The sequence below is a fragment of the Odocoileus virginianus genome, chromosome 3 (assembly GCF_023699985.2).
Source record: "Odocoileus virginianus isolate 20LAN1187 ecotype Illinois chromosome 3, Ovbor_1.2, whole genome shotgun sequence".
Classification (NCBI taxonomy): Eukaryota; Metazoa; Chordata; class Mammalia; order Artiodactyla; family Cervidae; genus Odocoileus; species Odocoileus virginianus.
In genome coordinates this window covers 11344400-11362044 of record NC_069676.1, presented here as the reverse complement: position 1 = coordinate 11362044, position 17645 = coordinate 11344400, and the positions used below count along the sequence as shown (strand labels likewise).

The 17645-nt window shown below is 39.6% G+C and overlaps 2 protein-coding genes across 2 annotated transcripts; both read left to right on the top strand.

Moving 5' to 3' along the window:
* Positions 1 to 8288: 8288 nt before the first annotated feature.
* LOC110127097 (olfactory receptor 7G2-like) lies at positions 8289 to 9212 on the top strand. The gene has a single exon (XM_020877174.2). It carries the CDS (start codon positions 8289 to 8291, stop codon positions 9210 to 9212), a length of 924 nt encoding a protein of 307 aa, XP_020732833.2.
* Positions 9213 to 16627: 7415 nt separating this feature from the next.
* LOC139032162 (olfactory receptor 7G1-like) lies at positions 16628 to 17566 on the top strand. Its single transcript, XM_070458461.1, has one exon. The coding sequence runs from the start codon at positions 16628 to 16630 to the stop codon at positions 17564 to 17566; it is 939 nt and encodes a 312-aa protein (XP_070314562.1).
* The last annotated feature ends 79 nt before the right edge of the window (positions 17567 to 17645 follow it).

Sequence of the window (17645 nt, the reverse complement as noted above, 5' to 3'; positions counted from 1 at the left end):
AAACTGACTGTCCTTCAATAAGTCTGTTGTTAATTGAAGTTCTATTTATAAAAGATATTTACATGGCATCACCCGTAAGGTATAACCTTCAATCTTATCACTGAGAAATGGATCATATGCCACCTACTTAATCTAATTCCTGATATTGGGAACTGATTACTCCTAGAGCCTTATACTGCTGGAAAGTTAATTTCTATAAGAACAATAAACACTTAGGACAATGCCTCAATAAAATTTAAGTAGTATTATTGTGTTTCATGGGTTTCCTATACACTTGAGTCCATGTATTTTTTCAATTGCTTCAGCAATTTAATTTTTTTAATTTTTACTTTTTTTGTGGACCACCCTTAAAGTTTTTTTTTCATTTATTTTTATTAGTTGGAGGCTAATTACTTTACAATATTGTAGTGGTTTTTGTCATATTGACATTAATCAGCCATGGAATTACATGTATTCCCCATCCCGATCCCCCCTCCCACTTCCCTTTCGACCCGATCCCTCTAGGTCTTCCCAGTGCACCAGGCCTAAGCACTTGTCTCATGCATCCAACCCGGGCTGGTGGTCTGTTTCACCATAGATAATATACATGTTTCGATGCTGTTATCTCGAAAATTCCCACCCTCGCCTTCTCCCACAGAGTCCAAAAGTCTGTTCTATACATCTGAGTCTCTTTTTCTGTTTTGCATATAGGGTTATCATTACCATCTTTCTAAAGTCCATATATATGTGTTAGTATACTGTAATGGTCTTTATCTTTCTGGCTTACTTCGCTCTGTATAATGGGCTCCAGTTTCATCCATCTCATTAGAACTGATTCAAATGAATTCTTTTTAATGGCTGAGTAATATTCCATGGTGTATATGTACCACAGCTTCCTCATCCATTCGTCTGCTGTTGGGCATCTAGGTTGCTTCCATGTCCTGGCTATTATAAACAGTGCTGCGATGAACATTGGGGTGCACGTGTCTCTTTCAGATCTGGTTTCCTTGGTGTGTATGCCCAGGAGTGGGATTGCGGGGTCATATGGCAGTTCTATTTCCAGTTTTTTAAGAAATTGAATTCATTACAATATTTCTTATGTTTTATGTTTTGGTTTTTTTGGCCGTGATGCATCTGGGATCTTAGCTTCCCAAGCAAGTATTGAATCCCCATCGCCTGCTTTGGAAGGTGAAGTCTTAACCACTGGACTGCCAGGGAAGTCTTTGATTTGTTTTCTTTTATTGCTATATTTATCAGGTTTTCCCCCACTGGTTTGAGTAATATAATAAAATAAACTATTGTTTTGTAGACAGGGCAAATGTTTTTAATCTTCCTCTGACATCTTATTTGCTTTGAAACTTTCTCATTGGCTTATTTATAAGAATGTATCTGTTTTCACTTCTCTTCTTAGTCATCTTTTTTATTTTTAGTTTTTTTTTTAATTTTAATTAATTTCTTTTTAATTGAAGTATAATTGCTTTACAGAATTTTGTTGTTTTCTCTAAAACATCAATGAGAATCAGTCAAAGGTATACATATGTCCCCTGCCTCTTGAATCTCTCCCCCATCTCCATCCCACCCCTCTAAATTGTTACAGAGCCCCTGTCTGAGTTTTTGCTGTGTTTCTTACACATTCTGGTGGAGTCAATGCAGAGAAACATCATTGAATAAAATTAACTGTGTCATGGATGTCTTAGTGTATTGGGTTTAGTCTTAGGACTCTCATGGAAAACTTTTTCATGTGTCTTTATGAGGAAAGTTGCTCTACTTTCCTTTGACAGGGAGATGTTGAGAGTAAGACAAGAGAGGAGAAAAGGGGAGTAGATAAGATTAGTGAGATCACCTTCCCAGAAGGACAAAAATTTGAGGCCATCATTCAGAACCACATGTGGGCGAGGGGGCAGAAACAGTGGAACTGTTAAGAGAGAGTCCAGGGAGTGGAAAAGAACTTTATTTTTTTTCATTTATTTTTATTTGTTGGAGGCTAATTACTTTACAATAGTGTAGTGGTTTTTGCCATATATTGACACGAATCAGCCATGGGAAAAGAACTTTAAAAAGGTGAAGAACCTTGTTCATTGTAGATTGTGCTTCTTTGCGTCTGACTCTTTGTAGCCCTTCAGATTGTAGTGCGCCAGTCTCCTCTGTCCTTGGGATTTTTCAGGCAAGAATACTGGAGTGGGCTGCTATTCCTCCTCCAGAGGAATATTCCCCACCCAGGGATCAAGCCTGCATTGCAGGCAGATACCTTTACCCACTGAAGCACTGGGGAAGCCAGAGGGGTAGTTTTACTTTCAGCACCACATCTGGGAAACAGCTCCTGCTTGGCACTCTTGTTAACTCCAGAGCTTCCTTCACTGAGATCCACAGAACAACTGCAGATTTGAATAACGTAGACCTCAGTTCATACTGTGAGTTCCCTGATCTTTAGCAAGAACTGTGGATTTTATGCCTCAGGGGAATTGGGCATGTGAAGGATGAGAGAATTTTTAATAAACACTTTGTGAGACTATGATGACCTGAGATGCATAACTTTTGTATGAGGACATGAGGAAATATATTATCATTACATTTAGAATTAGGAATATGGAAGGATCTTTCCTCAATTTTACTCATTAAAGTAGCGTATGCAAAGTGGTGCTTAAAGTCTATGTGTACTTCTACAAGAATGGTAACACAATAGCCAAGCATGTACCTACCCGATCCTGAAGTTAAATAAATAAAACAATCCCTTAATTATAGAATGCAGTTTTTCTCCCACCTACATCACACTCTCCCCTCCCAGTAACAAACAAAATCTTGACTTTTTAATTCTTTTTCTTTCATTTGATCTTCTGTTGGGTTGACTCCTATGAATTCGCCATTATTTGATCATGTTTACACCGTAAAACTGACAATAGGATGAAATATCACTGTCTTATCACCTCTGTCTGTATTCCTTTGCAATTTATAACTTAATGAGATCATTAAAATTTAATTGTTATGTTTTAATCTTTTATCCTGATTTTTTCTCATTATTGCACTTTGGAGATTTCATCGTTATCTTAGGGTGTATCAGTAAATAATTAATTTGCAATATTCTGTATATTTACATTGTGTTTGGAGACTTCAAAATAGATTTTTTTATTATATTGATGGAAATTTTGTTTGTAGCTAATTTTATGCTGTTATGGGTAAATCTAAGTATTCTTTTCTATTTCTCATGGTAGCATGAGGGGATCCATATCGTCATCAACACCTTTTCATTTATAGTAACAATGTAAAAATTATTTCATCAACAGACATACCTCTTATCATTACATAACTGAGAGGCTTTTGATGCATTTATTTTCTTTTAAATATCTAATTGTGATAGACCTACTGAATTGTTCATAATTTTCTCATTAATTCATATGAGCTTTTTTTTTTACATAATCAAGATATTAGTGTTAGTTATACAAAATCAACCCTGAGTATTCATTGGAAGGACTGAGCTGAAGCTCCAATGCTTTGGCCACTTGATGCGAATAGCCAACTCATTGGAAAAGACCCCTGATTCTGGGAAAGATTTGAGGCAAAGGGAGAAAAGTGAGGCAGAGGATGAGATTGTAGGATGGCATCACCAACTCAATGGACATGAATTTGGGCAAACTCCAGGAGATAGTGGAAGACAGAGAAGACTGGCGTGCTGCAGTCCTTGGGGTCGCAAAAGGTCGAACAACAAAACAGCTGAACAACAAAAACAATATACCCACTGCAAAATTATTTCTTAAGTGTATGACTTCTTTTTGGATATCCTGTACAGTTTTGTTTTGTATGAACACAAGTGCTTCGTTTTAGTTATGTAGTTAATAGCTCTTAATACTTTACATGGTGGTATTACTTACCAGGTCTTATTTATGAAAACAATAGGGTTTCCCTGGTAGTTCAGCTGGTAAAGAATCCACCTGCAATGCGGGAGACCCCTGTTAGATTCATGAGTCAGTAAGATCCCCTTGGAGAAGGGATAGGCTACCCACCCCTGTATTCTTGGGCTTCCCTGACGGAGCTGGTAAAGAATCTGCCTGCAATGCGGGAGACCTGGGTTCAAATGAAAACGATAGTACTTCAGTCTGAAGAATTCCCAGTATTGGCTTTTACATTTGAAATATGAATTTAGTTTTCCCTTTGATGTTAAGCAGGATCCAAATTCATTTTTATGTACCTGTATAAATTGCCCACTTATGTAGAGATTTCTTTATGGATGCTATCTTCTGATCAATAGGTCTTCTATTTACCCCTGAGCCAATATAAAACATTTTAATTATTTTAGCTCACCAGACTACTAAAATTAAATTTATTGTGATAACAGAGAAGCTTCAGACTCTGTTGATGACAATCACAAGGTACATTGTGTCACAACTTGAGTGCTTCTCTGATAACTTATGATGCAGTGTAAAAATATTGGTATAAGAACATTTTCATCTTGCAAATCAGAAACTCTATTCTCTTAAAACAAGAATTCTCCTTTTCTGCCTCTTCACAGCCCTAGATAACTACTATTCTATTTTCCACTTATATGAATTTCAATACTTTAGATGGTTCATATAAGTGAAATCTGTCTTTTTGTGACTCACTTGTTCCACTTAGTCTAATGTTCTCAATTCTCACCCATATTGTTGCACATGGCAAAATTTCTTTCCTTTCCAAGACTGAATAATATTCCATTGTCTGTATATAGCACATTTTGTTTATCCATCCATACACTGGGTCGCTTCCACCTCCTGATTATTATAAATTGTGCTACTATGAACGCTCAGCTGGTAAAGAATCTGATTGCAATGCAAGAGACCCCGGTTCGATTCCTGGGTCAGGAAGATCTGCTGGAAAAGGGACAGGCCATCCACTCCAGTATTCTTGGGCTTTCCTGATGGTAAAGCTGGTAGAGCTGGTAAAGCTGCTAAACAATCTGCCTGCAATGTGGGGGACTTGAGTTTGATCCCTGGATTGGGAAGATCCCCTGGAGAAGGAAACGGCTACCCATTCCAGTATCCTGGCCTGGAGAATCCCATGGACTGTACAGTCCAGGGGGTCACAAAGAGCTGGACACGACTGAGCCACTTTCACTTTCATGAACAAGTTCAGTTCAGTTCAGACACTCAGTCATGTCTGACCCTTTGTGTGTGTATGTGTGTGAGTTAAGGTTTATTTGGGACAAAATGAGAAGTATAGCCCGAAAGACAGCATTTCAGATAGCTGAGAAACTGCTCCAAAGAGGTAGAGGGGAAGGTCAGTGTTACATATGATTTTAGTGAAGAGGGTGCATGCAGTCAAGCACACATTTTGGCAGAGGCTAGCTGCTAGTCTCATGTCTGACTTTATAACCCCATGGACGCCGGGTTTCCCTGTCCATCACCAACTGCCAGAGCTTGTTCAAACTCATGCCCAATGTTGTGGAAAGATCTCTTAGAATCTTAATTTAAAAATTTTAAAGAATCATTATTTTTAAGTCTTTATCGAATTTGTTACAGTATTGCTTCTGTTTTATGTTTTGGTTTCTTTGCCCATGAGGCATGTTGGATCTCCAGGAGAGATGGAGATCATGAGGTCTATGGAAGAGATAAGGATTTGATCCCTGTGGTAAGATTCCTGGTCGGGGACCTAAGATCCCACCATGGCTTGCAGCCAAAAGAACAAAAACAAAACAAAAAAAAAAACAGAAGCAAAATTGTATCAACACCAAATTTCCACCTGGGCCCTTGGCAGCTAAAATTTTAAATCTTTATACCATTTGTATTTTTCTGTTATTTCATGTGTTTGGAGCCAATAATGTTAAGAAGGTAAGGGATGACATTACCAATGTCATCTTTTCTCTTGTTTTCTTTTTTCTCCATTTATTTTTATTAGTTGGAGGCTAATTATTTTACAATATTGTAGTGGTTTTTGCCATACATTGACATGAATCGGCCATGAATTTACATGTATTCCCCATCCCGATCCCCCCTCCTGCCTCCCTCCCCATCCCATCCCTCTGGGTCTTCCCAGTGCACCAGCCCCGAGCACTTGTCTCATGCATCCAACCTGGGCTGGTGATCTGTTTCGCCCTTGGTAGTATACTTGTTTCAATGCTATTCTCTCAGAACATCCCACCCTCGCCTTCTCCCACAGAGTCTAAAAGTCTGTTTTGTACATCTGTGTCTCTTTTTCTGCTTTGCATATAGGGTTATTGTTACCATCTTTTTAAATTTCATATATATGCATTAGTATACTGTATTGGTCTTTATCTTTCTGGCTTACTTCACTCTGTATAATGGGCTCCAGTTTCATCCATCTCATTAGAACTGATTCAAATAAATTCTTTTTAATGGCTGAGTAATATTCCATAGTGTATATGTTTGTTTTAATATATCAAGAAAATTGCAGGTTAGCATAGGCCATACTGTAGCAGTGAACAAAAGAGGGAATAAATCCATAGATACATGAAAATATTGAATTCCTTAAAGATGAAAAATACTTTAATCAATACTAATGTGGATTATCACCTCCACCTACTAGATAATGGATAAATCTAAATAAATGTACTCAGATTATACTTGCCCACTATTGTTTTACCATGACTTTTTAACTGCTTATGAGTCTATGAAAAATTAAGGAATGGACATGAGCAGGTACAGATGTCGAAAAGTGGATAGTGTGTACTTGGCCTCATGGAGTTGGAAAAACATCCTGAATTTCTCCAGTGTAGTCTTTTTATTTTATTTGTTTGTTTATGATTTCACTGTATATTCATTGCTGCCCACGATCTTTCTCTAGTTGTGGCAAGCAGGAGCTCTTCATCGCAGTGCACAGGCTTCTCATTGCGGGGGCTTCTCTTGTTGCAGACACAGTCTCTAGGCGCATGGATTTCAGTAATTATGACTCATGGGCTCTAGAGCACAGGTTCAGTAGCTGTGCATGGACTTAGTTGCTCAGCACCATGTGGGACTGTCCCAGATCAGAGATCGAACCCAAGTCCCCTGTGTTGGCAGACAAATTATGCATTGCACCACCAGGGAAGTCCCAGTGTAGAGTCTTGACCTACAGGTTTGCACTGTCCTGGGATCACAGTGACAATAAATTGACTGGTTAATGAGGAGCTTTGGAAATTGAATCTCCAGAGTTCCACACTGCAATCTGCCTGTGACCATCTCAATCAACAGTTCATTCTCAGAGAAGAAACAGCACACCTGAGACTCCCCATAAGAGATCCCTCCTGTCCATGAGCTGGTGACTCACTCAGATCATCTATTCTTTCTAAAGACAGCTCTTCTGTACCAGACACATGAAGCATCATTCCACTGTGATGTCAGGCAGGTAACCTAACCTCCCTCTGTCAATGTTTGGAAATTATAGCAAGTTTTTTGCAATGGGTTCATCCAGGGGAAGCTGTGAAGAGCGTACATATATTAGATGATCACAACTAAGTCATCCATGGGTCTCCTGCCTAACTGTCCGTCATCTTCTTCAATATTTCCTTGTACTTCGCACCAGTACTCAAAAAACCTTTCACTTATTAATATTTTACTGACTCTCTGCTATGAAAAGGACCAATTCTTCCTGAGCAGAAAGTTGCCCATTCTAAATCATGGTGATTTTGAAAAATTGTCTGAGATTTCTTTGTGTTTCTTGAACATGGCAGGTATGCAAAAAAATTGATAGATTTCACCTTATCATCCCATTTCTGGTCCTTGACACACCTAGGAATTATCTCCATTGTTTGAGTCTGAGGTCACTGGGGATTCAGACAGAATCTTCAACTGCCTCCCTGGTCTGTTTCTTCTTATAAAATGACCAAATGTTTTAAATAATCAGAGCAGCATAGATATCAATAGAATGTTGTTGTTCAGTTGATAAGTTGTGTCCAACTCTTTTGCAACCCCATGGACTATAGCCTGCCAGGTTCCTCTGTCCATGTGATTTCCCAGGCAAGAATACTGGAGTGGGTTGCCATTTCCTTCTCCAGGGGATCTTCTCAAAGCAGGGATTGAACTTGTATCTCCTAGCATTGCAGGTGGGTTCTTTACTGGTAATCCACCAGGGAAATCCCATAGATAGACTAGTACAAGTTTTAAAAAACAGTCACCTCTTAACCATTTCCAGGTTTAATTTTGATTATCGACTGTTATTCAGCTTTAGGTTTTTTTTACAGTAACAGAAAATTATGCATCAGAAGACTTTCCTTCTTTACCACCCTCCATTAGTCCCCTTCCCTTCCAAGGGTGGTTTCTTCCTCTTGTGATTCCCCTGCTGCTTGTCTAGGGATGATATATTTCATTTTCTATTTCATCTTTTTCATCAGATTTATCAATAACATGGAGCTCAGAAACAAAACAAGTGTTTCAGGATTTCTTCTCATGGAAGTGACAGAGGATCCAAAACTGCAGACCCTTGTCTTCAGCCTGTTCCTGTCCATGTACCTGGTCACCGTGCTGGGAAATCTGCTCATCATTCTGGCTATCAACTACGACCCCCACCTCCACACTCCCATGTACTTCTTCCTCTCCAACCTGTCCTTTACTGACATCTGTTTAAGCACAACCACGATCCCAAAGATGCTGATGAACATCCACACACGGAATCAGAGCATCACTTACGCAGGCTGCCTTCTGCAGGTCTGCTTTGTCCTGGTGTTTGCAAGCCTGGATAGTTGTATTCTTTCAGCAATGGCCTACGATCGCTATGTGGCCATTTGTCATCCACTGAAGTACACTGTCATCGTGAACTCTCGTCTCTGTTGCTTGTGGATTCTTCTTTCTCTGTTTACTAGCATCGTGGATGCCCTGCTCCACTGTCTGATGCTCTTGCAGCTGTCCTTCTGCACAGATCTTGAAATCCCCCTCTTCTTCTGTGAAGTTGTTCAGGTCATCAAGCTTGCATGCTCTGATACCCTCATCAACAATATCCTGATATATTTTGCAGCTAGCATATTAGGTGGTATTCCTGTGTGTGGAATCATTTTCTCTTATATTCAGATAGTGTCCTCTGTGTTGAGAATAGCATCAGTAAGCGGAAAGTATAAAGCTTTTTCCACCTGTGTGTCTCACCTCTCAATTGTGTCCTTATTTTATGGGACAGCTTTTGGTGTATACATTAGCTCTGCTTTTACTAATTCTCCCAGAAACACTGCAGTGCTTTCAATGATGTACACTGTGGTCCCTCAAATGATGAACCCCTTCATCTATAGCCTGAGAAACAGGGATGTGAAAAGTGCCTTGCGGAAACTTGTCAGTATCTAGGACACCTTTTCTTCTGGGATGTCTCGTTTGCTTTGCACTGAGGTTTCTGGAATGAGTCAAAGTGATAGAAAAACTGGGCAAGCCAGAATGTTTGCCTGCTTCTTCCACCACCAAATTCTTTGAAAATAACAATATAACATAATGAAAAGTTCATTTTAACTTTAGGTTTTGATTACTATGAGAACCTTAGCTTGACTATATAAAGTATGACTCCTGCTAGGAAGTTCACACTTATAAACACTACTTAGGGCAATGCCTTGTGCCTAGTAAGTACACAATAAAATTAACTAGTATCACCGTGTTCCATACTTGCCTGTATTCATCAGTTTTGTAAACTTAGTGTTCTCACATATTTTTACCACTTGCCTCAGCAACAAGATTAGTTTTCCTTCATGTTATGTTTATCAGCTGCTTTTTCTAGTCTGCGTAATGTAATAAAATAATTTTGTGTTCAGGTATTCAGGGTAATTACTGATAATCTCTTTTTTTTCCATTTATTTTTATTAGTTGGAGGCTAATTACTTTACAATATTGTAGTAGTGTTTGTCATGCATTGACATGAATCAGCCATGGATTTAATGTGTTCCCCATCCCGATCCTCCCTCCTGCCTCCCTCTGCATCCCATCCCTCTGGGTCTTCCCAGTGCACCAGCCCTGGGCAATTGTCTCATGCATCCAACCTGGGCTGGTGATCTGTTTCACCCTTGGTAGTATACTTGTTTCAATGCTATTCTCTCAGAACATCTCACCCTCGTCTTCTCCCACACAGTCTAAAAGTCTGTTCTGTACATCTGTCTCTCTTTTTCTGTTTTGCAAATAGGGTTATCATTACCATCTTTTTAAATTCCATATATATGTGTTAGTATACTGTATTTGTCTTTGTCTTTCTGGCTTACTTCACTCTGTATAATGGGCTCCAGTTTCATCCACCTCATTAGAACTGATTCAAATGAATTCTTTTTAACGGCTGAGTAATATTCCATAGTGCATATGTACCACAACTTTCTTATCCATTCTTCTGCTGATGGGCATCTAGGTTGCTTCCATGTCCTGGCTATTATAAACAGTGCTGCGAGGAACATTGGGGTGCACGTGTCTCTTTCAGATCTGGTTTCCTCAGTGTGTATGCCCAGGAGTGGGATTTCTGGGTCATATGGCAGTTCTATTTCCAGCTTTTTAAGGAATCTCCACACTGTTCTCCATAGTGGCTGTACTAGTTTGCATTCCCACCAACTGTGTAAGAAGGTTCCCTTTTCTCCACACCCTCTCCAGCATTTATTGCTTGTAGACTTTTGGATAGCAGCCATTCTGACTGGCGTGTAATGGTACCTCATTGTGGTTTTGATTTGCATTTCTCTGATAATGAGTGATGTTGAGCATCTTTTCATGTGTTTGTTAGCCATCTGTTGATAATCTTCTAGCATCTTATTTGCTTTGAGCTTTCTCATTGGGCTATTAATTCTCTCCTCTGTCATCTTATATTGCTATACTTGTTACACATCCCTGGTGGAGTCTGAAAAAAAAAAAAAACATTAAAATGAATTGTATCATTGATGTCACAGAGGACTGGGTGCAGTCTTGGGGATCTTAGTGCCAAACTTTTTTTCTATTTCCATTATATTTGTTTATTTTTGACAGCACAGGGTCTTCTTTGCTTTTCACAGCCTTGCTCTAGCTGCAGCCTGTGGGGGCTGCTCCTCATTGTGGTGCTAGGACTTCTTATCATGGTGGCTTCTCTTGCTGAGGAGCACAAGCTCTAGGCTTCAGGAGTGGCAGCACATGAGTAGTTTCGGCTCTCTGGCCCTAGAGCACAGGCTCATTAGCTGTGGTCAAAGGGCTCAGTAGCTCTATGACATGTGGAATCTTCCTGGACTAGAGATTAAAACCATGTCCTCCGCGTTGGCAAGAGGACTCTTTTTTTAATTAATTAATTTTTAATTGAAGGACAATTGCTTTACAGAATTTTGTTGTTTTCTGTCAAACCTCAACATGAATCAGCCATAGGTATACATATATCCTCTCCCTTTTGAACCTCCCTCCCATCTCCCTCCCCATCCCACCCTTCTAGGTTGATACGGAGCCCAGCAGGAGGATTCTTATCCACTGCACCACCAGGGAAGTCCAGTGCAAAGCGTTTTAATGTGTCTTTATGAGGAAATTTATTCTATGGAGAACTATATTCTTTTGAAATGGAGATGTTGAATTAAAGACAAGAGAGGAAAAAGAGGGGGATTTGATAAGGACAAGGGCATAACTTCTCCTGTGAGCAAATGAAAAGCAGGGCCATAAGTTAGAATTATCTCTGTGTGAGTATGCAAGTGAAACAATGGAGGTCTCAAAGGAGAATTGAAGGAGTGACTGTGGAACCTTCTGTTCTGGTTCTCATTGGTGGCTGAGGCGTTGTTTTACTTTCAGCACCACACCTGGGAAACAGCTCCCTGGCTGACACGCAAGCAGAGCTTGCCCCACAGAACAGATGCAGAAATAGCTCACCTGGGACTTCCCCGGTGGTCCAACGCTTAAGAATCCATGTGCCAATGCAGGGGACATGGGTTCAATCCCAGAAAAAGCCCATATGCCAAGAGATAACTAAGCCACTGCTCCACGTTTACTGAGCCCATGCCCTAGAACCCACGCCCCACGACAACAGAAGCCGCTGCAGTAAGAAGCCAGTGCACCACAACTAGAGGGTAGCCCCTGCTCACTGCAATTAGAGAAAGTCCACAAGCAACAACAAAGACCCAGCACAGCCAAAAATAAATGAATGGAAGTGTGAAAATGTTAGTTGCTCAGTCATGTCCAACTCTTTGCCACCCCGTGGACTGTAGCCTGCCAGGCTCCTCTGTGCATGGGAGTTCCAGGCAAGAATACTGGAGTGGGGTGCCATTTCTGTCTCCTGAGGATCTTCCCCACCCAGGGATGGAACCTGGGTCTCCCCATTACAGGCAGACTGTTTACCATCTTTTAATATAAAAAGAAACAGATCATCTGAGACTTTGTACTAAGATTTCTCTGACCTCCAGCAAAAACTACTGACTTTGAACCTCTGGCAGAGACTTGTGGAGGGCCTACATTCATTTTTACACCCATAACTCTATTTGATATTTTTCTGAAAGTATGACCCATTTTTATTTAAAAATTGAAAGAATTTTCACAGCAGGATCCTCTATGACCCACCTCTCAGAGTAATGGAAATAAAAACAAAAATAAATAAATAGTACCTAATTAAACTTAAAAGCTTTTGCACAACGAAGGAAACTATAAGCAAGGTGAAAAGACGGCCTTCAGAATGGGAGAAAGCAATAGCAAACGAAGCAACTGACAAAGAATTAATCACAAAAATATACAAGCAACTCCTGAAGCTCAATCCCAGAAAAATAAATGACCCAATCAAAAAATGGGCCAAAGAACTAAACAGACATTTCTCCAAAGAAGACATACAGATGGCTAACAAACACATGAAAAGATGCTCAACATCACTCATTATCAGAGAAATGCAAATCAAAACCACAATGAGGTACCATTACACGCCAGTCAGGATGGCTGCTATCCAAAAGTCTACAAGCAATAAATGCTGGAGAGGGTGTGGAGGAAAGGGAACCCTCTTACACTGTTGGTGGGAATGCAAATTAGTACAGTCACTATGGAAAACAGTGTGGAGATTCCTTAAAAAACTGGAAATAGAACTGTCATATGACCCAGCAATCCCACTTCTGGGCATACACACCGAGGAAACCAGATCTGAAAGAGACACATGTACCCCAATGTTCATCGCAGCACTGTTTACAATAGCCAAGACATGGAAGCAACCCAGATGCCCATCAGCAGACGAATGGATGAGGAAGCTGTGGTACATATACACCATGGAATATTACTCAGCCATTAAAAAGAATTCATTTGAATCAGTTCTAATGAGGTGGATGAAACTGGAGCCTATTATACAGAGTGAAGTAAGTCAAAAAGAAAAACACCAGGACGTATAGTAATACATACATATGTAATTTAGAAAGATGGTAACAATGACCCTATATGGGAGACAGCAAAAGAGACGTGTAGAGAACAGACTTTTGGACTCATGGGAGAAGGTGAGGGTGGGATGAATTGAGAGAATAGCATTGAAACTTGTATTATTATTCATGAAATAGATCGCCAGTCCAGGTTCGATGCATGAGACAGGGTGCTCAGGGCTGGTGCACTGGGATGACCCTGAGGGATGGGATGGGGAGGGAGGTGAGAGGGGGGGTTCAGGATGGGGAACACATGTACACCCGTGGCTGGTTCATGTCAATGTATGGCAAAAACCACTACAATATTGTAAAGTAATTAGCCTCCAAATAAAATAAATAATTTTTTTAAATTGAAAAAATTTTTAAAACTTTTACATTGAATGAATATTTTTAATAAACCACTACAATATTGTAAAGTAATTAGCATCCAACTAATAAAAATAAATGGGAAAAAAATTAAGCATTATGAGATTCTGATGACCTCTGAAATCTGAGATGCTTGACTTCAATATTAAACAACATGGAAGAATGTGTCTAGAATTATGATGATAGCAGGCTTTCCCCCAACTTCTTAAATATAGTATATGTTAAGTATTGCATAAGATATATCTGTAGTTTTAAAAGAATAGATAAGAACATGATATGAACCTATATTGTAACGGTTAAAAATAGAGCAATGTCATTACCACAGAATCCACCTGAAGTGTTTCACAGTCACAATACCCTCTCCTCTTCCGGTACAAATACTACCCTTAACCTGTACTAACTTTCTTTGAAATTCTTCTTTGGGGTTGAATCCTATGAAATTGCCAATATTTTCTCATATTTGTCCTATGAAAGTGGCAATAGAATTAAATGTCATTGTATTATCTCCCCAATACATGTTCCTGCCCAACTTATAAATTGACTTCTTTTGAAACTTATTTAAAGTTTGATATAATGTATGAGTTTTTTAATCTTGATTGCTTCTCTCATTATGTCACTTTGAGATTTAATCAAGTTGTTGGGCATATCAGTAACAAATTTATTTCTAATCCTTTGTATTTTCACATTATGTGCAGTGTCTTTTCAAAGTAAGCATCCTGCCCAATACTGATGAAAATTCTGTTTGTAATTTTTTTTCTCTATTAAAAATAAACCTGAGTATTCTTGTATATATTTCTTGGTGGAAATGAGACCAGTTTTATGCTTGCATGCATAAATACTTGCAATGAAATTACTGAATGTTAAGTGGGTATGAATGTTCCCTTGGATTGCACCTAAGAGTTCTCCTAAGTGTCTGAAACAAGTATACACACTTTCTGATGAAAATCTTGGTGATCTGTATCATAACTGATACACTTTCAAGTAAACTGATAACCTAATGTAAAAATCATTTCATTAATTGACATATCTGTTTTTATTATTTGGTTGAGGGTTTTTCCCACATATTAATTTCTCTTTCTTTTAAATATATGTTGGTGGTATCTCAAATGAGTTATCTTTTTCTTTTTATTATTTTTTAAAATTTTTATTTATTTATTTGGCTGCACTGGTTCTTAGTCGTGGCATTTGGGATCTTTAGTTGCAGCATGTGGGATCCAGTTCCCTGACCAGGGATAGAACACAGACCCCCTGTGTTGGGAGCTTGAAGTCTTAGCCACTGGACCACCAGGGAAGTCCTTTGTTTTCTTTTTAATTCATATGAGTTCTTTATATAATTTCAACCCACACTCCCCTAAAATACACCAAAATGTACAGTGAAACTATTGTGAAAAGATTAGAAAAGATGGTTGTGAAAGGTAAAAAGGAAAAAAAAAGGAGTAACAGACTTTTATGTATTGACCAGAGACAATTGTCAGGAAATAAATTATTATCTGCTATAGAAATATACACAGTGAAGATTAAGTTTGAGGAGACATTAGTGACTGTTAAAGAGAAAAACTCCTGAGAGTTTCCAATTTTATAATAACATTTAAAGATATACTAATTATATGCACACATATAACTATATTTTCACATTTAAACTTGGTATCAGACTTTGTGATGTAACTAATCAGGTAGAGATCCCTTTGCTCATACTGCAAAAATGAAGACTGGAACCCAATTAGAGAAAGATGATGTGCCCATATTTAAGAATTAGAAAAAGAGGTGAGCAGACCCAGATGGAGAAAAACTACAAGGTGTACAACCGATCTCACAGGAGCAGGAAAGCAGCTGCTCTGACTCCTCCTTTCTCGTCTTGGTCTTTACAGATTTGCACTGCCCTGGGATCACAGTGACGATCAAATTGTTTGGCTAATGAGGAGCTTTGGAAATTGAACCTCTAGGGATACAGAGACGGTATTCTGCCTGTGACCACATCATTCAACAATCCTTTCCGTGAAAAGTTACAGCACACGTAAGCCGTCTCCCAACTGTGATCCTTCTTGCCCAGGAGCTCTGCTCTCACTCAATCCTTCTGCCATTCCTGAGGACACATCTCCTATGTGGCAAGTCAAAGAAGACATCCAGCATCATTCCACTCTGATGCCAGCCAGCTAACCTAACGTCTCTCAGTGAATGTTTGGACATGAAGGCAGGTATTACGCCATAGGCTCATCCAAGGGAAGCTGTGAGGAGAGTCCCTGCCTCGGATGGTTTAGAACTAAGCACCCACACTCCTCCTGCCTGTCTGCCGTCTTCTTCACATGTTTCTTTGTATTTGGCACCAACGCTAAAGCATCTCTCATTTACTCATATTGTACTCACTGTACTATGACCCGGAGCATCTCTTTCTGAGTAGAAATCTGTCTCTTTTAAAACAGGTTGACTGTTCTAATTCTCTAACATTCACTTGCAATCTTGTGGTAAGCAAATTGGTAAAGTTCACCTTATCATCCTATTGCTGGTTCCTGACATATCCGTGTATTACCTCAATTGCCTGCCTCTGAGGTCTCAGGGGATCCAGATAAAATGTTCAAGCAGCCTCTCCCTGTTTCTTTTTATAAAATGACCAGGTTCTAAATAGCTAAAACAATGTACACAGTGTAATTTTTTAATGACACGTGTTAACCCTTTCCAGAATTAATATTTGTTGATGCCGCTATATCAGCTTAAGGTTTTTTTAACTGAAAAAAAAAAAAAGTTTTTAAAGAAACAGAATAATTCACATACACAAGACACATTTTTTTTTCCACACCACACAGCAAGGGAATCTTAGCTCCCTTAACAGGGATGGAACCCACGCCCCCTGCATTGGAAGGGCAGAGTCTCAACCACTGGACTGCCAGAGAAGTCCCAGGCACATCTTTTTAATTGTCCTCTTTCAATCTGCTTCCTTTATTCTTTAGATGGTTTTTTATTCTGATGACGTTCTTCCTTCTAGTCTAGGAAACACACGTTTGATTGTCTTGTCATTTCACCTTTCCCATCAGATTTATCTTCAGCATGGAACAGAGGAATGAAACACGTGCTTCAGATTTTCTTCTCATGAAAGTGACAGAGGATCCTGAGCTGTGGTCCTTCCTTTTCAGCCTCTTCCTGTCCATGTACCTGGTCACAGTCCTGGGAAATCTGCTCATCATTCTAGCCGTCAGCTCTGACTCCCACCTCCACACCCCCATGTACTTCTTTCTCTCCAACCTGTCTGTGAACGACATCTGTTTAAGCACTACCACAATCCCAAAGATGCTAGTGAACATCCAAACACAGAATCAGAGCATCACTTATACAGGCTGCCTCACACAGATCTGCTTTGTCCTGGTGTTTGCTAGTTTGGAAAGTTCTCTCCTTGCAGTAATGGCCTATGATCGCTATGTGGCCATTTGTCACCCACTGAGGTATACCGTCATCATGAACCGCCAGCTCTGTGGGCTGGTGATATTACTCCCTCTGTTTATTATTATTATGGACGCCCTGCTCCACACTCTGATGCTCTTACAGCTGTCCTTCTGCACAGACTTGGAAATCCCCCTCTTCTTCTGTGAAGTCGTTCAGGTCATCAAGCTTGCATGTTCTGACACCCTCATCAATAACATCCTGATATATTTGGCAACTAGCATATTTGGGGGTATTCCTGTGTGTGGAATCATTTTCTCTTATATTCAGATAGTGTCCTCTGTCTTGAGAATGCCATCAGCGGGTGGAAAGTATAAAGCTTTTTCCACCTGTGGGTCTCACCTCTCAGTGGTGTCCTTATTCTATGGGACAGGTATTGGGGTGAACATTAGTTCTGCTGTTACTAACTCTTCCAGAAACACTGCCGTGCTTGCAATGATGTACACTGTTGTTCCTCAGATGATGAACCCCTTCATTTACAGCCTGAGGAACAAGGACATGAAAGGAGGCTTGAGGAAACTCATCCTTAGGACTGCTTCTCTTCTGTAATTATCTCTTCTGCTTTGTACTGGCATTTCTAGAACGAACCAGAGTCACAGAAAGCCTGACTCTTGTCCCACTAACTTAT